Raw genomic sequence first — 26,920 nt, forward strand, 5'->3', positions numbered from 1 at the left:
CTCAGATCCACAGAAAACATCATACATTTGCTTTCACAAGCTGAGCAGTTGCTCCTCTTCATGACGAGACATGCACGTATAAAATTTGAGTACCCATTTAAGATACAAACGTTTTTAATGCGGATGTAGTCTCACATAGCAAGACCTATCTCCACACTGCTTTAGCGCTGGAGAAAGGTCTGTCTGAACACATCATAATTCAACACTGAGGGGGAAAAAAACGTCTCTGGGTTGTTTGTATTTTTTTAAACCAATCACAATCGTCTCGGGGCCAGCTAAACCCAGGGTGCATCGATGGTGCCCGTATGAAACATACAGACAGCAAAAGGCGAGGAGAATCCGTCTGAAATAGGCAGGCTAATACTCACAGTGCACATCCTGTGAATCAGACTAATGCGGATGTAAAAGCTGTGGTTTTGTCTGCTGTGTAGCCCTCAGTGACAAACAGGAAACCAAACATCTACCATAACTGTTTGAGTGAAATACAAGCACCAATAAGACAACACTGTAGCTCCTGTCTTTCAGATCGTATTAATAGGTCATGAATGAACAGCACAGTGTCATCCTCAGAAATGTAAGGATATATATATAAATGGCAATGATAGAACTTGAAACAGCCCTCATTCCACTATAAGTGCTCTCATCTGAAGCTAAAGGAGTGGAGTCGTCTCTTTGATGGGATCTATCCATTCATGCAAAGAAAACGCCTGAACTCATCTCCATTCATTAAACAAAGCTCTAAAAATCAGCTAATCCTAAAATACCGCTTTTGCTTGTCACAAGGCAAAGAAAATATAAATTCCTCTGCTTACAGTTTAGTGTATTTATTGGAAGCAATCTTCACACATAACATCTGTCTACAGTTTAATAAAGTTGTTTTCATTTGGAGTCTGTGTGTTGATGAAGGGAGATTAGAGCAGCAGGTCAAATGAGGCCAAAGTTTTTACGTTTCCTCATTGAGCAGTTTCGAAGCACCTGTTTCATTTGAATGAACTGTGCACACCACTGACTCATTGTGGCTTTTTTTGGCTTCAGTTAAATAATAATAATTGTAAGAGCCATATCTTAAGAAGCATATAAGAATATAAAGAATATTAGAATATACTTTGAAGAATGTAAAATGTTGTTTTTTCTCATTTAGGAACTGCACATGTTTTGTCATAATGTGTATAAGTAGCGCTTCTGTACATATATAAATGACGTCAGAGTCGCATTTTGATGAGTCACTTATCAGAAACATGTCTACAGAGTGCAATCGTTTTTTGACCTAGTTACAGTAAATATGTGTTTGTACTGTTTTCTACTTAAGTAAGCGGTTAAAACTTACCTTGGAGATGTGTTTGTCAAGCTTGCTTCTTCTTGTGGACATACAAAGTGTCAATGTTTGGTCAGATGACGCTACAATAATAACTGTATTTGTGTATCACCTGTCATACAGAGAATACAGCTCACAGTTCTTTACAGTATGGCATTATAAATAGTGCACAGCAGAAATAAAATACAAGGAATAAATGGACTTGCATTTATATAGTGCTTTTCTAGTCTTCCGAACTCTCAAAGCACTTTAAACTACATGTCAGCATTAACCCATTCACACACACATTCATACACTGACTCTTGCTCAAGGACACATCGACATGTGACCGGAGCAGCCGGGGATTGAACCACCGACCTTCCGATCGGTGGACAACCTGCTCTACTCTCTGAGTCACACCCGCCCCAAATAAACGAGTTCATAAAAATAGAATAAAGGATCCAATAAAAAGGCAGAAAAATAAAAGTAGTAGAAATGTTAGTAGAAAAAGATAAAAACATGAACTAAACTCCTGCCTGAATAAATAGGTCTTCAGATGATTTTTAAAGATGTCAACAGAGCTTGCGTATCGGATGTAGCATAGTAGCTAAAAGCAGTTTCCCCACTCGTTTTGTAGGTTTCTTTAGGAACAGTAACCAGCATCAGAGGACCTAAAGGCTCTTGTTGGTTGATAAGTAGTTAAAAGGTCTGAGATGTAAGAAGGTGCTATATCATTAAGTGCTTTGCAAGTGAGTAAAAGAATCTTCAAATCAATTTTAAAAGGAGTTAAATGAAATGAAACGCCGCTCTTTGAAGGAAGTTTATTCCAGTGAAGTCCCACGCGCCTGATGCGTCGTTCTATTTTGATGCGCCCGTTGGGTCTGTCTTGTTTCAGAGCAGTCAGGATCCAACGGTCGAGGCCACTGATCTGAGTCATACTGTACGTCTGTAATGAGGTTACTCATCCCGAAATGTAGTTCGCCGTGGCAAAGGTTATCAACGCTTTCTCTGTGGAACATCACAACGCTCGAATGCAGATGTGACTCACTTGAAGAAACACTTTGTTGTGGATGTAAAATGTCACTCTGAGGCGCATAAATAATGATGTTAAGAAGCAGCGAAAGACGATTGCTAATGGCCAGCTCATCCACGGCCCTGAGGATGAAATCATTAGGATGCGGTGTTGATGAAAATGAAAGAGCTCTACTGGAAAGATAAGTGAATATTTAAGCAGACTGTATAACATTTTTGACTCTCCTGGCACCGCCGTTTGGTTCTTCCTTTTTCCGTTGCATGTGTTCTTGTTACTACGCCTGTGTGTTTGCCTCTGCTACAGTATGACTGTTTATCTATTCTTAGAGAGCAGCCATTGAGCCAGCAGATGGCCCCGGGGCTGGCATTGTCACGGTGCCCAGGAGGCAGTTTGGCATCAGACCTGGAGTATGTCATTACAGCTAATCTGCATTCTGCCATTCAAGAGGCTACTGATGCAATCGGTAGATGGAGTTCAGTGCATGGTTAGCCAAATGACTCTATCCAAACATTTGCAAACATCTGACAGGCTAAAGATAAATTGATCCAAATACCTCAGGATCACTTTCCAAGACGCTGCATTTCTGCGTCGGGTTTCTTGAGGACAGCGTTGCAGCAATAAATCAGCTTTAGTCCACCATGATGAGGTATTAACAGGAGGTTCACGTTACAGCATGTACTCCTGAATGTCAGGATGTGCTTTTTTTTACTGATAAAATGAATGTCCTAGCATTAAGGGAAATTGCCTCTTTGGTTGTGGAAGTTACTGTGCAAAAACTAAATCTTGTATCCTGATCATTTACTGACTAGTGATGATGGACACAGGGGGGATGGATATTTCTTATTTCCCCAAGATTTTAGCGATGGATTTGTCAAGTTTTAGCCGAGCAACGTGTTATCACAGCACAGCTGATCAGTTAACCAGTAGACTGTCCGGCAATTGAAAGTTGGAAAGACTGACAGATACTATAGAGCAGGTCTATTCAGTTACTTTTTTAAAAGGATACACATTTATACTGCATGCAAAAAACATTTGCCACAAACTGCATGTGATTGTGGGTACCCATAGAACCCATTTCTATTCACATATCTTGAGGTCAGAGGTCAAGGGACCCCTTTGAATATCACCATGCCAGTTTTCCCTTGCCAAAATTTAGCCTAAGTTTGGAGCGTTATTTATTTATTAGTTATTTAGCGCCCTTCCTGATGGTCGGTACCAATGGATTCCTTACATTTTCTAGTTTCATATGATACCAGTATCTTCACTCTAGCTTTAAGACTGAGCCCGCTACAGTCTCTTAAAGACAGTAACGTCGGCCGGGATTGCTGGCGATCCCACGGGTCAGAGGGTTAAATACTTTTTTCATATTTATAAATAATCAAAGTGCCGAATTGAGTTCGTCATAGGGCCAGATTCGGCCCACTGGCCGCCAATTCAATAGGCTTGGCTGCTATAGACACTGTTGAAGGTGGGGTACCCTCCTTAAGGTCCAAAACTGTAGCTTGGAGGAGAAGAAAAGGTTGTTGAGTTCAGAGCTGACTCATCAATGCTCTCATGACTTTGGATTTTTAAGGTGTGCAAGTGTGTAGGAGGGTGAGATTGTGCAAAAACATGTGTGAAGCAGAAAAGGATATGATCCTAACGTACACTCTGATTCATTCATTGTTTATTAAGAGGTGGTTAAACTGAATCTTTTAAGATATACCATCAACGTTTCAACCTCTCTCAGAGTGTAAATGTGTGTTTCTGTTTCCTGTGACACAGGTGGTCCCAGTTGTACCCTTAAATTAAAAGCACCTACACAGTGGGCTGCTCATAGTGGTTATTAAAGCAGCACCTTTCCCAGGACAAAGCCACAGAGAGCCAAAGAAGGACTTTCTTGTGGAAAGTCTGTAATTCATAGTTGCAGTAAAAGCTCACAACCTCCCGCCGTCTCCTCCATCTCACACTTTCCGTCTCATCTGAGGGAAAGGCAAAACTCTGAGCACATCATATAATGTTCCACTGTTATTTGTGCTGCATTTATATTCTTATAATTATTATGTTGCAAAGGCATGTTACAAGCATGGCTGTCGCTGTGTTTATAATGTCAGACAGACAAAATCAAAAGCACAAAGACTTCTATGTTCTTAGAAATGCTGGTGCCATATGAGAAATCATAATCAACCCAATACAGACAGCTGCAGCGTGCCGTACCTGCATGTAGTCAGGGTGGCTGACTCCACTCAGCTTCAGGTATATGAGTCTGTGGTTTGAAGCGTCTGTGACTGCAAACCTCACACAGACAATACCACAAGTTTCTGTCACACAGCACAGGAAATGTTGTCTCCTCCTACATGAAGAGTCTCTGCTGCTGCAAGCGCACACTAGCACATTTGGCAGAGTCGAGCTGTTGGCACGCAGCCTTTGTCTTCTACACAACAATCGATCCTCCTTAAAGTGAGGTAAGCCGTGATTTGTAGTTGGCAGCGCTTTCTCCCGACGAGGTCTGTTCATTTTGTCTCCCTAATCCTTTTAGGATTATGAAAAACTAATTTACAGATATTCTGTTTCATTTTGGTTACTGAGAGGTTTCTGAAAAGTCTGAATTTCTCTTGTGGGCTGTGCTACTAACACAAGGTAATCGAATGCAACATTAAAGAGCAGATGTGCGCCTGTTCTCATGTGATTTACTGATAAGTTTTACAGCTGAGTGTATGCACTGGAGTAAAGAGCGCTGGGGGAAACAATAATTCTTTATTGAAGAGTTATGGGAAAGTTTGTCTTGGTATTTTATGTTACATCTGCACATGTGTGCACATGTGTGTCTCCCTGCTGGCATAAGCTGGGTTTTTTGGCAGACGGTGTAAATGATAAATTATCACCTTTCAGTGTTGTCTTGTACAAAGGCGGGTGCTCATAAATGCAAATTTTAAAGTCTGGTGTATCCTGTTTCACACAGGAAATGAGCTGCTCAGATCAGTATCTTCACACTGAACTCGATCTTCTCTGCAGTTAATATGATTTCATGTGTACTGAGTCACGCAGTTGCTTTTTTACATCACTCTTTATTACTAAATTTGTACACTTCACTGCTTACAAATCACGCTTTATGCTTGTATATATCGTATAGATACCATGTAAATCTAACATCTCCTTTTATTTCTTTCCCTCAGGGTCAGAGGTCAGTCTGAGCCACAGCAACATGTCGGAGTCCGCCAAGCCCCACCCCCCCACCCCCCAGGGTAAAGGGGATAAGACACACGCCAGCGACTTCAGCTACGTGGGCATCGATGCCATCCTGGAGCAGATGAGGAGGAAGGCCATGAAGCAGGGCTTCGAGCTCAACATCATGGTTGTGGGTGAGTCTGACATTCACGCATTTAATTCAACTTTTAACAAAACAGTCCAAACTGCAACCTGAGTCCATGCAGAAAACACTCCAAACACAACCAGAACAACAGCTACATGAGCAGGATTTTGGCTGCATGTTCTTGCTCTCATCACAATGTCAAGTCCCTTCAGAAATAGTTCAGTCCCTATGACTTTTCTTGCCCTTGTCGTGCTATGTTGTGTTGTTAACCCTGACCTTGCCTTCCACAAATTACACTCATATGCAGCTAATTTGCAATTAACCTTCACTTAATTATGCTTTAGTTGTCATGAGTAGGTATTGTGGGGGTGAATGAAACTGTTAAAGGCTGAAAACGTGTGCTGCTAATGCTGAATAATTGCCTATAAAAATATATTTTTTATGAGAAACGGTTGGATACTGTATGAATACAACTGAAAATGTGCGGTATGATGTAAAGATTAGCTTAACTGTTCCCATCCAGCCCGACCTTGACGTTGATTATGCCTTCATGTTAGAATTAAAGTCTAAACTGACACAGATGTATCCCGAGAAGACTTGAGGCTGTAATTGCTTCCAAATGCAGTTATTGACTCAGCACTGAATTCAGCAGAAAAGATCAGACGGTAACCATTTATAACGTTTTCGATTTAGGCCGCAGAGACACAAAATGCAGAACAAAGCACATAAAACAGGATGTCACACACAGCCTGCTTAGATTGCAGATCCTCTCACTTAGAAAATACCTTTCTGTTGTCTTTCTTTTCATCATGAAGCTTCTCCTCAGCTGTCTTTTCATGCATGTATGTGTTTGTATATGTGGTTCTACTTCGGTTGTTTAGTTAAGAGTCATGGTGCCTTCCTGAACCAGCTCTTTTACTTTGTGTGTCAACAAACACACTTGAGAGGACAGAAGGAGGCTGTCGGGCTGAGAAAGTGGCACAATGATGGCGATTACTCTGCTCACACTTCCTCGGAGAGCAGCGCTGCGCCGCGAGTTACTGTAGATCCTACCGTCAAGTCTGTGCACACACAATTATCCTTGAATGCACCTGTTTACATGCTTGCAGGCACGAAACCTATGCACATGTTGTCTTCAGAGAAAGGAATGTCAAAAGGTGTTTAATTTATCACACACTGAGATACAGATTACTCAACAGGAATATGTTGAAAAGCCTCAGCTACAACCTGATTGGATTTTGAAACCTTGATGTCTGTATCATGTTGTCATAAGAGGCAGTCGGTCTGATTTCAGGCCCTGCAGGGAAGTGTTTTGTGTACACAGATAGATGGCATGTCAGCACAACTCCAAGGAGGACTGATACTGTTTATCAAAAGAGGCATATTGATTTATAGACGTTGGGGAATGAAGTGAAAGTGTAGTGAGAAAGTGGCAATATGACAAAGTGAAGGTTCTATCTGTCTATCCGCACATTTCTGCATAACACCAACGTGTATCCACTCGTAGTGCTCCGACACCTCGAGGATAAATTAAACTGGTGTCGTGAGACGTGTTGTGAAATGATACTCTGTGCACACACCGGAGTAGAACACAGTAAAAGTTTTACAATAGCAAAGAACAATGATGAGTTTAAACCTGCGCAAAGTGATTTTTGTTTGCCAGAGGGAGCTTTGATATAGTGTCAAGTTCTTCTGGGTAATGCGTCGGCAGATAATTGCCCAACACCTCACTGGAGTCCTATTTCTCTGTGTAAGGCCAGCGTTGACCTGCCTTTTGAGCCTGGTCCCTTAAATCCTGAGAAAAATGTCTTAATCCTTTCGGTTTATTAGATGTTTGACTTCATTTTGCTACTCCTCAGATGCTGGGTTGCGTGAGAGATCATACTTGCCAACCTGGAGACCTTAAAAAAAGGGAGCATTTCAAAACCATAGTGGGAGGTCTCCCTTTGTTTCCTGTATTCTGGTGACTTTAAAAAAGAGAAAATAACAAAATAATAAGTACAATGTAGCAGCATTTTTATGTTAAACTTTTGATTTTAACTTAACTCCCAGGAAATAAAACGGAATAATTTGCCCCTCTGGTGTGAACTTGGCGAGTGAATCTCTGGCATAAACTAATATTCATCTGTTTTTATTTATTTTTGCTCCCGCTTGAGTATTTCTTTCTCTTAGTACTCTCCATTTCTCTCTCCTTCTCTCACTCACTGAAGGTCCTTTCTGACACAACGCGACAACGCCACCACTGCGCTCTGCACCCCATTATTTCCAATGGCTTACGCCACACCACGACAACTTTTCGCTGCGTCGGGCAAAGCTCAACTTTGGGCGCTACACGCTGTGCCGCGAGCATAGACTGCTCTCTTCAGCCGGAAAACGACTATTGTCGTCAGGGTGGAAACAGTAGGGATTATACACACTGCTCAGTTCCAGATACAGGCCAAGTTGGCAAATATGAGTCAGATGCCTATTTGTTGCTGTAGCTTTGTTGAGCTTTCTTTGCCTGAACTTTGTTAAGTTCCTAGTTGCTTATATGTAAATTAAAGAATGAAGAATGTCAGGATAACTGGATAAAAGTATAAAAACTAGAGCATCCTTTGTGATTCTAATAAAGTTGGTGTCGAGTGACCACGTGAAAGGTCAGAGCGGCTGTGGTCTGGGCCGTGTCCACTGTGGTCTCCCCTATGAGACACATTAGCCTAATCCTTGCCCTCAGCCAGCTGACCTTTTGATTTCCACCACGCAGAGAGGGCAGTTAGGGTGTCTCAGTGTGTGTGTGAGAGAAAATGAGAAAATGTGTGATTGTGGGTGAATGTGAGCAACTGAGTAAACTGAATGTAGAGTGTGTGTGAAAGAGCAAGTGTGTAACGGAGACGGAGAGAGGTGGTGGTGGTAAAGGGCGCCCTAGGTGTCACAGAGGGCCTGGCAGCTTGGCAACGCTCCACACGCCACGCTGCATGCCCACAGGAGCTGTGAGCGGAAGGCGACGGAGAAATATGGAGGGAAATGAAACAGCCCCGAGACTTGGTGTGTGTGCGCATATCCCTTTTATGCAAGAATTATTCAGTCACAAAGAATAACAATTTTTAAAGTTTCTGAAATTAAACAATGTGTTTAATTATTTTTACCCCATGCCTTATCGGGCAAGTGAGTTGCTAGATTTACTAGCCCAACGTGGCATTTTACTTGCCCTGGGCAAATAGGCAATACTTATTGTTGAGCCCTGAAATGTCATGAATGTATAAAGCTACACTGTAAAGTCAAGTTTTCACCCTGGAGACTCGTCTTACTTGTCTGAATGTAGTGAAAGTTAAAAATGGCTTTTGAATATTTGCTCACGATAGTAGACATTTTTGCGTGTGTGTGTGTGTGTGGTCTATACAATACATCTGTCCTCTAGGCCTCCACAGCTGGCCTGTCTGACCCTGCAGCTGTCCTGCTATGCTCATGGTCTCTGGACACACACGCACACACACACACTGACTTTACAATCCATACGTTAGCGGTGATGTCATGTGCATATTCAGCCTCACTGGTTTTGTGAGAAAAAGCCTAAAAGAAACTCTTGTGTTAGAGTAGAATGACATTATTGTCTTTGTGACTGTCTGGGGTTAAAACCACGACTGAATGTGTTCCCAGTTTCTCTAACTGGTGCATTTGTGTGTGTGTTTTCCTGATCAGGGCAAAGCGGCCTGGGAAAATCCACCCTGATGAACACCCTGTTCAAATCCAAGGTGAGCCGCAAGTCATCGCAGCCGAACCCGGAGGAGAGGATCCCCAAGACCATCGAGATCAAGTCCATCAGTCACGGTCGGCCAGTGTTCATGTTTAGTAGCCTAAATATTGATAGTGTTATTATTAATAATGTGTTTTTTCTGCTGCTCTATCATACTACTTATATGTTGCTTTCTGTGTCCAAAAGAAATACAAATTAAATATCCTTCCTTTGTGTAGATATTGAGGAGAAAGGAGTGAGAATGAAGCTGACAGTAATTGACACTCCGGGCTTCGGGGATCAGATCAACAACGAAAACTGGTGAGCTGAGGTCACTTTACCTGTTACTAAAGTCATTTCCATCATTGCATATGTGTGGTTACTTGTTCATTCTGAATGGTTATCAAAGCCAAAGTTCAGTGTTTTATCTAAATAACAGTACAATTTCATTATTTTATATAGAATATAGATATAATATAAAAGCAATATAAAATGCTTGTTTTGCAGAACACAACTCTGCATGAATCCACGTTGTTCATCACTATAATTCTTCAGTTACTGCCGTAGCTTATTACACAGCTTTGTTGAATGCTCAATTCTGATTGGTCAGTTACGGCATTCTACGGTCTGTTATTTTTTTTATAGCAGACTGGCTGCTATGAGTAACAGAACGTTAGAAGCAATAAAATAACTTTCAAATAAATCAAATCAATTATTGATCTCTTTAGTAAGTAGCTGTGTAATAATGCGGGATAATGTACAGCGAGCGGGTCATTATTGCAAAATGAATCCCTTCAGGGTGATTCAAGTCCTGCTACCCACCCTGTAGGGGTTAATTTCGCAATAATGACCCGCTCGCTGTACATTATCCCTTACTTGAATAACTGTACAGAGGTTTTGACTGTGGTCTGATACAAAGTTAACATCTATTTCCTGTTTCCTTTGTCAGCTGGCAGCCCATCATGAAGTTCATCAACGACCAGTATGAAGCTTACCTGCAGGAGGAGATCAACATCAACAGGAAGAAGAGGATCCCAGACTCCAGGGTGCACTGCTGCATATACTTCATACCCCCCACAGGCCACTGGTAAGATCCCATATTAAAGAGACATGTGACTAAAAACTCATTCTCCCAATTTCTCCCACAGCTGCGAGAGACCAGTCAGACCTTCTGGGAATCTCCCCTGACCCCGTTGTCTGTCCACAGCTCTTTAACCACATCCTTCTCCAGCTTTTCTTTATCAGCTCTGTCTTTACTGACCACATGTGGAACTCATTCTCTCCTCACAGACACTGAATATCACTCAGAGAGTCCGATTTCACAACGAAATTAGACTCTACAGTTCTCATAGTTGAGAGAAGTAGAGAAACGGGGAAACGATTATCACGATGTAGAGAGTGCCTTCTTATCTTGAGTAGGAGAGTTTGTAGTGGTTGAGGCAATATTATACATATACCGTATAAAATATGCTAATGTTTTACTTGAGTATGTTGATTAATGGCTTAATAATGAATATATTTACCACTAAAATGTATGAAATTGTGTAGCCTTAACATGTCTAACTTTCCTCAATCTGCCAAGTTGGGTTGGGTTATTATAGTAAAGTAAAACTGAAACTAAAATGAAAATAAGCAGTGAAAAATATTTTTAGTAAACTGAAACTAAATAAAAACTAAACTGATACGATATTGCCTGATTAAAAAAAATTATAAAAAATTAAATATAGAATAACATAAATACATTTTTCACTACCGAAATAAGGAGACAACATGAGTTTCCGTTAACTGTCATGACATTGAACCACAGAAATTGAACGGGCTTGACCTTCCAGGAGATGGTCCTGTGCAGCAAATGCCTCACTAAATTAGCGCAAAGATTAAACATGAACATTATGGCCATTCCTACACAGTTCTCTAACCATGTATTTTGTATTTATATAGCTACATTATACCTAAACTAAAACTAAATATATAAAAACTAAAACTAAACCTTCCTGGAAAACTGAAACTAAACTCAAACTAGCAAAAAACACTCTGAAAACTAACTAAAACTAAAATAAAAATCCCAAACTATGATAACTTTGGTGCCAACCTGACTCAATCTAGTGAATCATTACGCCTGAAAGTGTTTTTCCGCTGAATTTAATTTGAAAAAGGGGCCGCATCAGAGAGATCTGGATTTGATTATCGATTCAGTGCCTCCATTATTCATTTGGAACATGTTGTTAAACAGAGAGATGGGACACCAAATGGTTCACAGATCCACTCCTGGTGGAGTCCGACATGGCTGTGGTCAGAAAAAGATTGTCCTCTGTGTAAATGATGCGAACAGACGGAAGTTGCGAGGGATTGTAACAGTAACGATGCTGTAATTTGGCACAAGATGTGTCCGAGTTAATGAATTGAAGAAAGGTTCTGCAGGAATAAACTTCCAAAGTGTCCTTTCAGCGTCTTGGCAGAGCACCCGTCTCTTTTTAAACAACCAGGTGGCGGCTGATTGCTTCACTTAACGTGGCGTTTGTGTCTGCACACTTTACCGCTGCAGAGATGACACTAACCGCATTTCTCCCGCTGCTTCGTCAGTGATTAGGCTCTTTTTTTTCTCCTTGGTGTCGACTCTGTAATTTGTTCGATGTAACAGCGATGATTGGTCTGTCCTTATGTGCACTGGGGGTCATGGTGGGTACACAGCAAGGCTCAATGCACACACAGAGAAATTAGAGTTGATAGGAGTATTGTATTGTACACATGCAGATAAAAGCACACCAACTGTAAACACTCACTCACTAACCATCTGAGCGCATATCTCCATGATGGCTTCACATTTCTGTGCACCGGCAACTCAACAGTTGTCCACTTTAAACGCTCTCTTTGTGAATGGGGGATGACATGTGTTTCTGTGTGTGCTGTCCCGCTGTTTGACAGACCCCCTCATCATCTGCTCACGTCGCCACAGCTGCAGCTTCGGAGAATGTGTGTGTTCATGTAAAGCGGAGCGTGTAGTGGACTCAAGTGGGCAGTAGGCATGCTAACACTTGTATAACTACACTTGTGTGGATGCCCTGAATGTGTTTGTGTCACAACTCACAGCTGCTCAGTTCAGCCGTGTTCAACAACACGCTGAACTCTCACCTCTCTCTCTTTCATTGTCAATATGTGTTGCTTCGCACTCTCAGCTCCTATACGCTATAACGTTAATAATAATAATACATACAATATTTGGTGGCGCCTTTCAGGACACCATACAAAGATGAAATAAATACTCAAACAGTTAAAAACAACCAAACACGGAGCAAAAATAGCAAGAGACATTTAGGCAGAGACGTATGAGGTTTGAATAAAACAATAACAGTGTTAAGGGAAGGACACAGAATGACGCACACTAAAATGTTGTAGCAGGCTATATTTAAAGCGTTACTATTCACACACATATAAACATCCCAGACATGCACATTTGACAGAAACATGTTCATAAATACATGAAAACAAAGATGCAAACATCTGTCAGGAAGTGGTGTCTTCCTTACAGCCAACCAGAGAGTTGTACAGTAGGTAGCAGAACAAAGGAGGCGTCTGTCGGGGCTACTGGTGTAACCTGCTGGCATAGAGATGAATGTTAAAAGACTCAATTTGTGTGTATGCATGTACGTAATGTAAGTGTGCATATGTTATATGAGACTTATAATAGGCAACATACAGCACATGCTTGCAATCACATTTTCTATACACCCCAAAATGAGTTTGAACCTTAAATAAACACTTTAATTTGTGCTGGACAAGCTTTGTTGTCCTCCTGTGATTCATGGGGGGAAAAAGGGCTGGAACAAATCTTAAAAACGAAAAATATATCATGCTCTATTATTCTCCTTTTGCTTATTTTCTCTTTTTCATTTCACACAGTAACGCCAGTTTTAAATTAGGGCCTGTAACCAATTACGCAGACACAGCGCCAGAAGCCTTTGGACGCCTCTGCCATGCGACCACAGTCCAAGAATGACGGGCAGGAAAATGATGACAGAACTTCCCTGGTAGCTCTCTACAGGCCTCTATCATGGGAGATAGCTTTTCAATTGTCTTATCGTCTGAAGCGTTTTAAACAGCAGTTTGTATTTATCGAGGCTCTAATGTAATTTGCGCGTCAGCAATTTGCTTTTAAGTTGCTTCTGTGGTTTCAGATAGATGAACGCAGCTCAGCGGAGCAGAACACGCTCATGGCATCGCCAGCCATTTCCGATAATGGCAGAGTCAGGCAGCTATACACAGTTTCCCCTCTGGGCAATCTCGTTGTTACCTCATTTAACATGTCCGCCTGAGAAAAAGAAGGCTGCACTTTGACTCTCATCAACTCAGAGCTGGTTTCTGATGTATTACCGTGTATAAAAGAAGGAAGGAAGGGAGAGCTGTGCTGTTCTCTCCACTTGGAGGGAATCCTTCTCAATTCATATAAACACGACTGCTATTTTTTACCCCCAACCACATAAAAAAAGGAAAAATTGTACATGCTAGCAGGCATTTAAGTGGACATCTGTGCATGCATGCTTATTTATTGTCCATATGTGCATGTGCAAACATACATGTGTACACATGAAAGTGTGCATGTATGCTCCATCATGCGTATGACACAGCTCACATGCCAGTTTGTACGTCCCTCCATCTGTACATAGACTATTTATGTATGCACTTATGTAATTTATGTTCGATAAACATTCACACAGAGAGATCATCAACTATTTTCCTTTGATTTCTCGCTATCCTACCTCTCTGCATGCATATGACACATGGCAGTTGTCCCCTCAGCATGCAAAATGCATAAAAACGTAGTGAAGTCTGGTTGAATGCACCGCTTACTGTGTCATCTCTCTTTACCTCTGTGCAGCTCTGTTTCTGCTTTTCCTCTGCCTCGCTCCATGTAACACACGCTCCCTCGTGTTTCATCCTGTGTTCATGGTGACATGCCTGTCAGTCACTGTGTGGAGAGCCAGTCAGGCCTCTCCTCCTCCTCCAGCTGCCCCTGGGTCTTTGAACCGGGCTGGCCTGGTTTGGCTGGGGCTAATTGGAGGGCAGAGCAGACAGCATGAGGGGAGTCTGTCTGGAGGAGCAACTGGAGGCAATGTTGAGACAGAAAAAAAAAAACGCTGAGGGCAGAGAGAGATGGGAAACATACGGAAAGAGAACAGCAGAGTAGAACTGTATGTAGAGTGAGAGCGTTAATCAGTGCTTCACCAGGCACAATAATAATAACTGTATTTATATAGCACTTTTCAAAAACAAGTTACAAAGTGCTTTACAAAGACATAAAAAGCAAGAGAAATTAATAAATAGTAATACTTAAAAAATAGATACAGTAAAAATGACAAGCAAGGTATGAATGATTAAAACACTAACAACAAGCTACATTTGACTGTTTTATCCATTAACCCTTAAAATGAATGTGCTCTTCCACAGAAATCACACCTACTAGGAGAGTGTAAAAGGACAATGGTTTTAATGAGTGTAGGAAAGAAACTGCAGCATATGTTAATGCAGTATGATGAGTGTCAACATTAGAAACCAGGGTGGACTGATTGTAATGGAGTAGACCATGATTGCCCTCTAGTGGTTATTGTGTTTCATTACATTAATTTTAAGGAATTCACATGCTGCAACTTCAAGTTCAGTGATTTTCAATTGGAGAGAAGATGAGGGAAAAAGCTAAAACATATATATATATATATGAGAAATAAAATGTAATAATAATAACAAAGTATTATTGTTATTAATATTAATACCAATAATAAATATACTATATATAATTTACAATAATATATAACATATCTGAATATTAATTGCTATGCCAAGTTTTATATTTTTTATTTTTTGCCGTTTTGAGGAAAAAAAGCAAAAAAAAAGTATATATAAAAAATAAAAGTTATTATTATTAGTAATAGTAATAATAATAATAATAATAATAATAATGTATTATTATTATTTTCATTAATATAAATAATAATAATAAATATACTACGTATAATTTATAATAATATATAACATATCTGAATCTTAATTGCTATGCAAAGTTTTATTATATTTATTTATTTTTTTTTGCTGTAGTATTGTCAACGGCTTCTTAAGACATTTTGCAAAAGGGGGACCCCGGCCATCAGTTAATGCTGTTTGGGGGTCCTTGGCATGGAAAAGTTTGGGAACACAGTTTGGGTATAGTGATGCACAAATCTGCAGTGTTGTGAGTCGTTTCCCCTTTTTTGTTTCAGCCCAGGACTCCTTCATTTTGAGCATCCAAATAACAAACACACATAGTTACTGAGATATGTAATGCATGTGTATGTATGCATGAAATGAACTGTCGTCTCTGTCTTCCTCCAGTCTGAGGCCTCTGGATGTGGAGTTCATGAGGCGTCTCAGCAAGGTGGTCAACATCGTCCCTGTCATTGCCAAGGCCGACACGCTCACCCTGGAGGAGAGGGACGACTTTAAACAGACGGTGAGAGGAGTGTGTGTGTGTGTGTGTGTGTGTGTGTGTGTGTGTGTGTGTGTGTGTGTGTGTGTTTGGATGAGAGAGGTGTCTGAAAATATTTTGTGTGCGGCTGGTTTTCACATGTGGCTTTCTCCTCCTCCCATCACACCTGCAATAACCTGCAGCAGGTCTTTAAGCTTAAAATAAATGGATGAGTAGGTTATTAAACAGTCGGCGGGTTGCCCCTCACAAACACGCGTGTATGCGTACCCGCAACCACAACATATGGTAACACACGAAGAGCTGCCAGGCGCCACAAACAAAAGCCATCTGGGCAAAACCCACAATGTAGGCTACCCATCCCGGGGAATACTGTATCATCTCTATATCTGTAACATTTCGACAGTCGTGCTCGGTCCAGACGGAAACATTTAAAAAGTCTTTATTTGAAGCATTTATTTACTGAGCGGCGTTCCACAACTCTTCAGTCTGGCTCTTTTTTAGATGGGGGAACTTCTCCCTGGTTGCCAACCGAGCAGGCTAGCCCTTCATTACCACTGAATTACTGGGTGATCGTACCAGTCAGCAAGTTCAGAGAGATCTCCACTTCGCTGTGTGGTAGCCTACATGAAAAAAACATGACCTCTCTGAAACATGAGCAGAATTAAAGGAGCTAGAAGGTAGCATTTATATTCATCAGTTTCCATAAGTAATTTCCCTGGTTTTGATACGTCTGTGATAGCCAAAGCTCTTCACAGTTCATGCTGCTCATTTTTTTTAGCCATGCTAGCAGACATTCGGTCCACCGCTTATAGGTCCACACTAAGGCTGCGGTCGAAAAGTGTAACTGAGTGAAATGACCTGGAAGTATCTGAGTAGCAGCCATGATAAGAGCTGTTTGAATCCTCTAAATGTTAAGGAAAGGTGCTTCAATGCTTCCTTTCTTATCTCCTTTAGTATAGGATACACTGGACCATCCTTTACCAAAGGAAAGGAGATAATACCGTCCCACAATTCCTTGCGGCCGCGACATTTAAAGGGACGCACCATTCGGCCATTCATGAAAACAAACAATATGCTTATCTTGCATAATATTTACATACAGTCATATACTAATTCATGTTCATTTTAATAAATATGAGTAGACTGTGACAACCATTTCCTTTCACTTTATTTTTAATTATTTATGTATTTCGAACATGTAATAAATACCTCAGTAAAAAAAACAAAACAAGAACAACAAATAAAATGAACAGTAAACATATATAGCAAACTGTAAATAAATAAATATTCAACATAAATAGATTACATGTCCGAAAAGGAGCAGGAAGAAGCACAGCCTACACATGGTCCTACCCCTTCACCATGATAATTAACTCAATATTTATCGTATACTCCTTTTTTTATTTCAATTTCAACCTTGGTAATGAAGTTGTATTTTTCAGCCGTTGTCTACATTAGGTCAGATAATCCTTTATTATATATTTTCTTTTAACCTTTATTTAAAAACAAAAAAATATATAATGATGCAGGGAGTTTTTTAAGAAATTTCAAAGGATTTATATGCTAATAAATTAACTGTATTATTATATTATTAAATGTATTAATCTGGATATCTGGACAATTTTTTCGCGCTCCATTTGCCAGAGTTTGCTCGGACGCTGTATGTTAGGAAGAGGAGTCATTCATAGCAAACTAACACACATTGAGACTTCCAAGGCTGATAATCCTCCAACCTGTAACGTCACCTCCTTATCGCAGCTTTCCCTCCTACAGCAGACTCTCGCTCCACCTGGCTTGAGCCTTAAACGGCCTCCGCTGCATCCTTTCCTCGGTGTGTTTCTGTTGGATAATTCTCAATCCACGGGAGGCAGACAGCCACCTGCCATCCTCCATCATTTCCTTTATATCTCCATCCCTCTTTCCAAAACTACAGACTTCCCTAAAAGCTTTATTCATTTTAGAGAAGCACGATGGGTGTCTTGGCTACCGTTTTCCCCCTGATGCCTGCAACACCGTCCAATAAGAACAAAGCAGCGATTGGACCAGGCCCTGGCAGAGAATAGAAGCCGCAGGGCTTGTAGCTGGATTGTTTTGGTTGGCCGCACATGCTCCGTATGACCCTGAAGATTATTGACTAAAACCCTCTCGTGCCAAATGTTTTTTTTCCCTGCAGCAACTTGCAAACAGAAGAAGAGGGGTTTTTCTATTAAACGTTTAGCCTCAGTGTGTCCAGCTGTGCGTGTCTGTTTGCATTCCTCTAACCGACAGTTGATGTGGCTTTTTTTCGTAGAATTTCACTTGGTTTGCATCCTATAATGTAAGCCTGAGAAAGCTTCCAAGGATAAACAATGAAGTGTTTGATCAAGGACCAAGTGGAAATGGTCAGAGTAGTAATTGTGGGAGTGAACAGTCATTCATTAAAATCACATTTCTCCCAGAAGCTTGCCTGTCTATTTTTCTGCGTCCGTGCCTGAGTTCCAGTCATTATAAAGACATATAGAGGAGGCTATTTTATAAGCCATATCTCAGGCTGAATGTAGTCTTTTTTTCCCTTAAGAGCGGTTAACCTCCATGTTAACTCCTCCGTGTCAAGGATATTAGGAACCATTTAACGTCAACACCAGCCAGTATAACATAACCAAGTGTTTATTTAAGTCCTCTATAGCAGCTTCTATTCAAGTCTCCGGCCCAGACTTAAATACTTGTATGTAAACAGGATTCAGTCCAAGCGTCCAGTGGTGTTTGGATGTTATGGCGACGGTTTCGATGTTGGTGAGATGATGGATGAAGGGGTTTGGGCCTGATTGATTGTTTTTGTTTGCCAATCTGACTTCCCTTTCTTCAGTGTCTGTTTTAGCTCTCATTACGGAAACCTTTGTGTAATGATGTGTAATTATTCAGCAATTGTGAAAGCTCTGTTTGAAATGGGATTACGAAATGTGATTTAAGGCTTTAAAGACTGTTTTAGAGTGGTAAAATATCCTTTATTTGACTGAATTAGTTGGTTATTCTGTTCAAAATGTACCTTAAAGGGAGATTTGTCAAGTATTTAATACTCTTATCAACATGGGAGTGGGCAAATCAGCTGCTTTATGCAAATGTATGTATATATTTATTATTGGAAGTCAATTAACAATGACAAACAATGACAAATATTGTCCAGAAACCCTCACAGGTACTGCATTTAGCATAAAAGATATGCTCATATCATAACATGGCAAACTCAAGCCCAACAGGCAACAACAGCTGTCAGTGTGCTGACTTGACTATGACTTGCCCCAAACTGCATGTGATTACCATAAAGTGGGCATGTCTGTAAAGGGGAGACTCGTGGGTACCCATAGAACCCATTTTCATTCACATATCTTGAGGTCAGAGGCCAAGGGACCCCTTTGAAAATGACCATGACAGTTTTTCCTCGCCAAAATTTAGCGCAAGTTTGGAGCGTTATCTAACCTCCTTCCCAACAAGCTAGTATGACATGGTTGGTACCAATGGATTCCTTAGGTTTTCTTTCTTTTCAAATGATACCAGTGTCTTCACTCTAGCTTTAAAACTGATCGCGCTACAACCTCTGAAAGTTTGATTGTGTTACTGCGTTAAAGAAATGAATGGCGTTAAAACAAATTTGCATTAATGCTTTATTATCGTGTTAACTTTGACAGCTCTATTTATTGTATAAGATAACTCTGTATGCTGTTACTGTGTATATTAAGCCAATTTGAGTTAATGTTTCTGTGTCATTGTGCTTGTCTTTGTGCAGATTAGGGAAGAGCTGCGAGCCAACGGGATCGATGTTTACCCTCAGAAAGAGTTTGACGAGGACGCAGAGGACAGGATGATCAATGACAAAATCAGGGTACGTCAGCTCAGTTAAGGCGATCCTCCTGTGGCTCCAACACTTGACATGGCAATCACAACATGTGTATTTTGCAGGTTTAAATTCGAGCCTTTCTTCTTTTTTGTCTCTGATTCTGTTCTGTTTTTTTTGGGGAAATCTTAAAAGTCACGATCGTCACAAAAAAAAACAAGTCAATTACAGCATCTTGTTCGAGCAAAGATGAACAACAAAAAAGCATGACCTGAAAACAAATCAGCGGTATCGCTTCAGTGACCGTGTGCATTTATGCGTGCGTGTGTGTGTGTGTGTTTGCATGTGTGCACTCAACAGGAGATGATCCCTTTTGCTGTTGTGGGCAGTGACCAGGAGTACCAGGTGAACGGAAAGAGGATTCTGGGAAGGAAGACAAAATGGGGCACCATAGAGGGTAATAAGACACACACACACACACACACACACAAACATAACATTGCACAGCTGGCTACTTGTCCTGTCAAACAGACAACAGAAAATGATTCACCAGGCAGAACAATACATGTTTCCTGACGGTCTAAACACAGATCAGCATCAGTTAAAGCTGAAATCTATTGAGGTTTTTAAAAAAATCTTACATTTATATATTACAGATTGACCTAATGATATATTATAATGTCCATCTGCACGGTGGAATTTGTTCAGACACTAAAACGTCTCATTTACCGTGCTCACACCTGGGTCACACCTGTTCAGTTGACAGTGCCAAGGCCATCTAGCTTTATCACTCTGATAGATCATATTATCACATCGGGTCAGTTGACAGCATTCACACAACATACCAGCAACAACACGATGAAACCGCTCCGCAACGCAGACGACGGATTGTCTTTTTGTGGTGTATTTTCAACATGTGGAAATTGACAAACTGCAGCTTTAAAATCTGTCCAGCTGGTTTAACCATCTGTTGTTTGACTACCAGGCGTTTGTTTACATGCGTCTCTCTGAGTCTGTAACTAGGGACATGTATGAGACAGGAGGAAGAGATTTACAAGGACTTTCTGTGTCCTCTGGGATAACGCACACACACTGCCTCACACGCAGCAACTGTAATACAGTTTACACTTGTTGGCCTGTCCTGCATGTTCACACAGCCAAGGAGGCTCTTAGCAAGCAATGTCCTCAAATCACCCATGGGTGTGTGTGCATATATGTGTGTCTGAGAGAGAGAGAGAGAGAGAGGACATCTGTCTGGACAGGGAGTGAAAGTATGATTGAAGGACAATAAGTCAGCTGAAGGAGGCTTGGAAAGGACTATCGCTGTTAAACAAACACTATTTCCTTCCCAGGATGCACTTCAGCACACTCTTCTGCAGTGGATACTGAGCTCTAGTTTATTGGCCGTGCTGCAAGGCATTGTAAAATATAAGTATCTCACTAAAAATAAACCATTTTTATATCCTGTAAATTATTCACACTGTAGAATCCAGAAAGCTGCTTGTCTATTTCTATTTTCTGCTACTTTATAGTTCTACTTCACTATATCTCAGAGGGAAATATTGTACTTTTTACTGCACTACATTTATCTGACAGCTGTAGGTAATAGTTACTTTTCAGATTTTACATTAATACACATAGGAAGCTAAAAAAAAAAAAAAATAGCAGTGACTACCTGGGGCCCCTTGTCACATTTCAGATGTCTAGTTGTGAGTTGTTGATTTCCTTCTTAATATCTCAGATGGTTTTATTTAAATAACCGCTTAATGCACATAGCGGTAAAATGATATACATTCCAATATTTCACAAAAAGCAAAGATTAGCGAAATAAAAAATCCTCAATTATCATCTCACAAGCCCCTTTGCAGGAGGCCTGACCCCTAGATTGGGAACCACTGGACTAAACTACCAAACTACTGTGTAGTTTAAACTAGCTGCACCTCAACCAGCTACAACAGTTTATGATGCTTCTGCATGAATGCATTCATATTAATCTAATAATTTAACAATAATTTATCAGTCACAGGGGCTACAGGAAGTACTTGTACTTTTGATATGTTATATTATGCTGATAATACTTATGTACTTTTACTTATAATGGAATATTTTGACATTTATGTATTTGTACTTTTACTTAAAGGGCCACTGTGTAGCATTTAAGGCGACCCATTGGCAGAAATGGAATATAATATTATAAGTGTGTTTTCTTTAGTGTATAGACACCTGAAAATAAGAATCGTTGTGTTTTTGTTGCCTTAGAATGAGCCGTTTATATCTACATAGGGAGCAAGTCCTCTTCACGGAGCCGGCCGCCATGTTTCTACAGTAGCCCAGAACAGACAAAAAAACATTGGCTCTAGATAGTCATTCACATTTTTGCGTCAGCCACCGAAGTTTACCTGCACGCTTGGCACACAGAAGAAGTTTCAGTTGATCCTGCAAACTCACCGCTAGATGCAGCCAAATCCTACACACTGAACCTTTAAGTAGAGTTTTCACTTCTTCCACCACTGCTTTAGTGGATCACAAGACTCCAGGGTGGGCAAGTGAGCAGGAAGCAATCTATTCAAGATTTAAAAGATAATAAACATGCTGCCTTTTGCAACTCTATATATTTTTATTATTTTACTTGTAATGAATGATTACATTGGTCCTACTTGAACCTCAGAAATGCATTTAGTTCAAGCTAAAACAAGGCAGTCGTACTCCCTGAAAAGATGACATTTCCGAGGCAGTACCATGAACCCTTTTAAGTGTTTGAATTTGAAGGTGACTACTGCTCTCTCAGCAGGCATTATGAAATTAACGCCACAGAACGGCTGGGCGAGAGAGTTGAAGTACACGGACCGCGGGACAAATGCCGTCTTGTCCAGCTAAAAGAACAATGGCTCCATTCTAGTAAAGCCAGACGGAGGCACAGAGGGAACATGGAGAAGGAGGAGAGAGGAAGCTGCTGGGCTGCTGGAGTGGAGGATTTTCAAGGGGCTGGGGGGACAATTAGAGATTGAAGGAGGAAAAGGAGCAGAGTAAGGCATTTATATGTATATAGTATTGCATATAGGGAGAAAGTGGAGATACCAGCAGTGCAGCTTGTTACAAGTTAGTAGCGGCTCCCCCTCGACGCCACTAATCAGCGCTCACAGACCCAGCAGTTATTCCACTCTCCTCCTTTCAAAGAGAATTTAATTTCCTGCCCATGGATTTCAAAGCTTTACATAAATAGCGCCCTCCTTTTTTTTCATTTACACTCTTGACATAATCTATAATTCAAACACGTGTTAGCCCTACTGGAGGCACCAGCAGCTTGTCACAGGGAGTTTGTTAAAACGTCTCACTTAAAGTTCTCCAATATAGAGGAGAGTCGAGTTGTATTAAATTACTCCAAAGTGGAGGAGTGTGTTATCTGGGCTTAAGAAAATTGCTGGAGATGTCATGTTAGAGGACGCCCTTCGGTTGACTCGTGAGCAACACTGCCATTATGTGGTGCTCTGAGGAATGACAGGTAGAATAGAGGGTTCACATTTAGTTACCTCATTACAAACTGTGTCATGTGTTGGGCATCTTTCCCCGTGTGTGTAACATCTAGCTTAATTTATTCCTCACTGCTGCATACAAACTTAACAGTCAAGATTGTTTTTGTGAGTGTTTCTCAAGTATTAATTCAACTAATGTTTTTCTATTTTCTCTCTCTGCAGTTGAGAATATTGCACACTGTGAGTTTGCTTACCTGCGAGACCTCCTCATCAGGTGAGCTTCCATCCTCACTCTAGAGTTGATTGTATGAATTTTACGAGATACAGGAACTGATATAAAAAGCCTGTTATGGGCCGAGCCTCCTGCTAGATTAGAGGCAACGCACTTTATTTGTTTGAAATGAATTGGAAACAGCACCGAGACTCTATGAAGCTTCACTTCCCTGCTGAAATCAATACTAATGAAATTCTTTTAGATGGCTCGAGTGCTTCCCTAGACAGTGTTACAACAGGCATTTCTACATTAAATGTTAGCAATGGAGTTGCTTGTTAGTACAGGAGTCTTATCTATGCCTGAGTTTAGGCTAAAATAATGGTTCCCAAACTCTTTTTACACATGCAACCTTTTCAGCTTAAAATGACCATGGATATTTATTGTTAACAAACTGTCAAAACAAATAGCAGATTTTAGAATTAGTGTACAAAACTATTGTTGACAGTGTTGTAACTTTTCACCTTCCTGCCTGATACGATCACCTAAACTGTAGATCTAAGAATAAACTCTAGGATTGTGTCAATGGCAAACAAAATAGTTAAGCCCTTGACTCAACTTTTTACAGAAAGGACGAGGAAGAAAGCGAGGAGCTCCCATCTCACTATAGAGTCCCTCTGGCAACTAAAAATGTGTTTAAGAAGTCCTTAATTTCAAGCGCCATCAATATTCTTTACTCAACAAAGTGACTGAGTAGATCTAAGCCACAGACACTGACATGAACTGTCATGTTATCTGTAAATTAACATCAATATTACATTTAATAATATGGGCCTCTTCTCAGTCTCTCAGAATAATCTCATGATATATGTTGCCATTGCTACGATAAAATGGTAATGAATAAAAATGAAGCATGCTAAATGGTTAAATGTATTTCTTTTTTGGTCAAAGGTACATTATTTACTACATTTTAATTTTTCATTGGTTGTGTTTTTTTTTTATTTAGCTCTCTTAAATGCTTGAAGAGCTTCTTTGGTGCAGCATATGATAACTTTTCTTTGCAGATGAGGCTTTCCAGTGTGGGATAGCTAGCTTCCACCATTCACAAAAAGCTGTAGGCCACTTAGTGTAGTTAAAATGTACTGTATTAAAATGAACAAATCATGCAGTACCAAAAGCTTGTACAATGGCACCCACTTTCGGAACCACTGGGCTAAAATATATAAAATAACACAAGAACACATACTTCGCTTGTAGGCATTTGCTGTAACATTATGTATATTTACTGATGATGAGATTCTGTCCTCTGTCTTTCAGGACACACATGCAGAACATCAAGGACATCACAGGCAGCATCCACTATGAGACATATCGCGTCCGCCGGTTAAATGAATCCAACGCTCATTTCAACTCCCACCCATCCGACCATCCTGCTGCTCAGCCGAAGGCCAACGGTCAGCCCGAGGAGCAGCCCGGCGCCCTGCAGGCCAACGGAGTGGCTGCTCAGCACGTAGCCCTGTCCCACGAGATGTAGAGCCAATATACGATATCAGGACACAGCCAGGCGCAAAACACACACACACGCATATGTATTCTGTTTACATGAACAAGCCCACATGCACACAAACACACACTCATGCTGTGAAGCCAATTTTATTGTGACCTAGAAGGACTTTTGCCAAAAAACTACCTAACCACAGGAAGTTCAAAAGACATACAATTCAGAGTAAATCCCAACATTTTCCTTCCATGGGCTGTTTTTTTTTTCCATCATTGCAATTCAGGGCAAAATCAGGTCTTCCCTGCAGATCCACATACTGTACAGAACTCATCTTGTTGTTTTCCCCATCTGCCTGAATGCACAATGCAATCTACAGTCAGGATTGTTTACAATAACCCATCCAAGTTAGATAAACAAATCTATACATGTTTCATTGCTGACTGACTGTCAGGAGTGCAGTAGCCATGCAAGTGAGATGTACGTATATCATAAGTGAAACAATGTACAAGATTTTGATCAGAATCAATGAGTATGATGGAAAAAAAGAGTGCCCATAAGAGGAGAAAAAGGCCTGTTGTGTACAGAATAGCTTTGCAGGATGTTGGATTGACAGGTTTAGCCATGCAGGGCTATTCCAGCTGAGGAGAAATGGCATAATTCAAAATGAAGTACAGCATATCAGATGATTAGCTCTAAACTAGGAGTAACTGTTAGTGCCACTGGCCTGGTCTGCTTTGTGTTGTGGTGTATAGTTTTGTATAGATACTAGGGTTAAGTAGGGATATTTACATTAGGTTTATAGTATCATGGAGAAAGTAAAGATATTGTTGACACCTCCGCGCTGCAAAATAATTATAAAAAAAAACGAAAGCAGTGGCAGTGTGGAGCAGCTTTCGGAAAAATTAGTCCCGTTGTCATTTTTACGTCGTGTTATGATGTTTTTAAAACCCCTTTTTTGCCAAACCCATCCTGTCTCTTTCTATATAATGCCAATGTTGTGTGTAATACAGTCGTACCTTGCATTTTACATTCTCATTTACTATTGTGTTTTCATTGCTGTTGTTCATGTTTCTAATATTATTGTATACGATGGGAGTTGTGGAGGAATCTGTGCAACTGTTGTCCCATGCAGCCGTTTTGTCCATTTTTTTTCCCCGACCAAATAAAAGTCATTTTTTCTGTTCTAAAGAGAAGCACATACAGTATATAGAGTTGATTTTATGAATAGGTATTTATGTGTATGTTAAGTGTAATCGGTTAAATTCAACTTTCATTCCAGCTGTTGGCTTCCAGAGGTTTGTTGCAGGTCTCTAACTGTGATGATCTTTTAGCTTTAGACAGTGTTTTGTTTTTAGTGGCCTGCATTCTTACAGTATGTTGTACCCTGTTGGCTAGGCTGCAATATAACTAAGAGTTGTCTATATTTGTACGTTGTTTATTAACAATTACAACCAATGCTGCCAATAGATCGTGGTTATAACAGTGCAAGATTAATTCATTTTGTCACAGGTGGATGTTTTACTACCACTTGGAGGAAGTATTTGTGCCAAAAAAGCTTGCATGATACCCGTAATTTTACATCAAGAGTGAGTTTTTGTTAATATTTGTGAAAAACGTGTGCATTGATACAAACTCAAGGGATATTTTTTAATAGAGGCTACATCTAAATTTTAAACATATTTTCCTAACAAAAATAGCCAAGAGTGTTTTTTCTGCCTCTTTTTAAGTCGCAACAAAAATATGTTCCATACAAACATAAAAAACCAAGAGAACTATTGTGTTTTATCCAGAGAAAGTTATCGGGTTACACTTTGTTTACTGTTGTATAGTTCTTGTGTAATTTGTTATGGTATCATAGATTAAGGTTTTATCTTTGATATGCTATCTCAAAGAATAAAGATTGATATTTTTATTGTTTAAAGTGGATTGTCTTGATTGTCAAAACTTAATTCAGTGAAGAGGAAGCACCTTAGAGCTGATGATTCCCAACGGTTTAATTAATTAGAGCAATTCTCACAATATTAAACCCATGAAAACATGTCAATATTCATCAGTTGCTAACTAAGTTAAAATGACAATGTTATTTAATTAGTTCAGAACATTTTCAGTGTGTCCTGTTTTCAATTATAATCTTTT

The 26,920-nt window shown here is 40.2% G+C and overlaps 1 protein-coding gene across 7 annotated transcripts in view; it reads left to right on the forward strand.

The window, feature by feature from the left end:
* Positions 1-26,705, forward strand: part of sept9b (septin 9b) — a 91,853-nt gene extending 65,148 nt beyond the window's left edge. For 6 of the 7 annotated variants that reach the window (XM_037764424.1, XM_037764428.1, XM_037764425.1 and 3 more), the window contains 9 exons: positions 5,483-5,668; positions 9,298-9,426; positions 9,571-9,652; positions 10,281-10,418; positions 15,695-15,812; positions 19,552-19,647; positions 19,960-20,056; positions 23,295-23,346; positions 24,601-26,705. In XM_037764424.1, coding sequence (XP_037620352.1) covers positions 5,483-5,668; positions 9,298-9,426; positions 9,571-9,652; positions 10,281-10,418; positions 15,695-15,812; positions 19,552-19,647; positions 19,960-20,056; positions 23,295-23,346; positions 24,601-24,817 — 1,115 coding nt within the window. In that variant the 3' untranslated portion in view covers positions 24,818-26,705. Of the gene's footprint in view, positions 1-4,674; positions 4,772-5,482; positions 5,669-9,297; positions 9,427-9,570; positions 9,653-10,280; positions 10,419-15,694; positions 15,813-19,551; positions 19,648-19,959; positions 20,057-23,294; positions 23,347-24,600 lie in introns of those variants that run through there. The other variant, XM_037764430.1, reaches the window with a different exon arrangement.
* Positions 26,706-26,920: the final 215 nt, after the last annotated feature.

Source organism: Sebastes umbrosus, chromosome 3 (assembly GCF_015220745.1).
Source record: "Sebastes umbrosus isolate fSebUmb1 chromosome 3, fSebUmb1.pri, whole genome shotgun sequence".
Lineage (NCBI taxonomy): Eukaryota > Metazoa > Chordata > Actinopteri > Perciformes > Sebastidae > Sebastes > Sebastes umbrosus.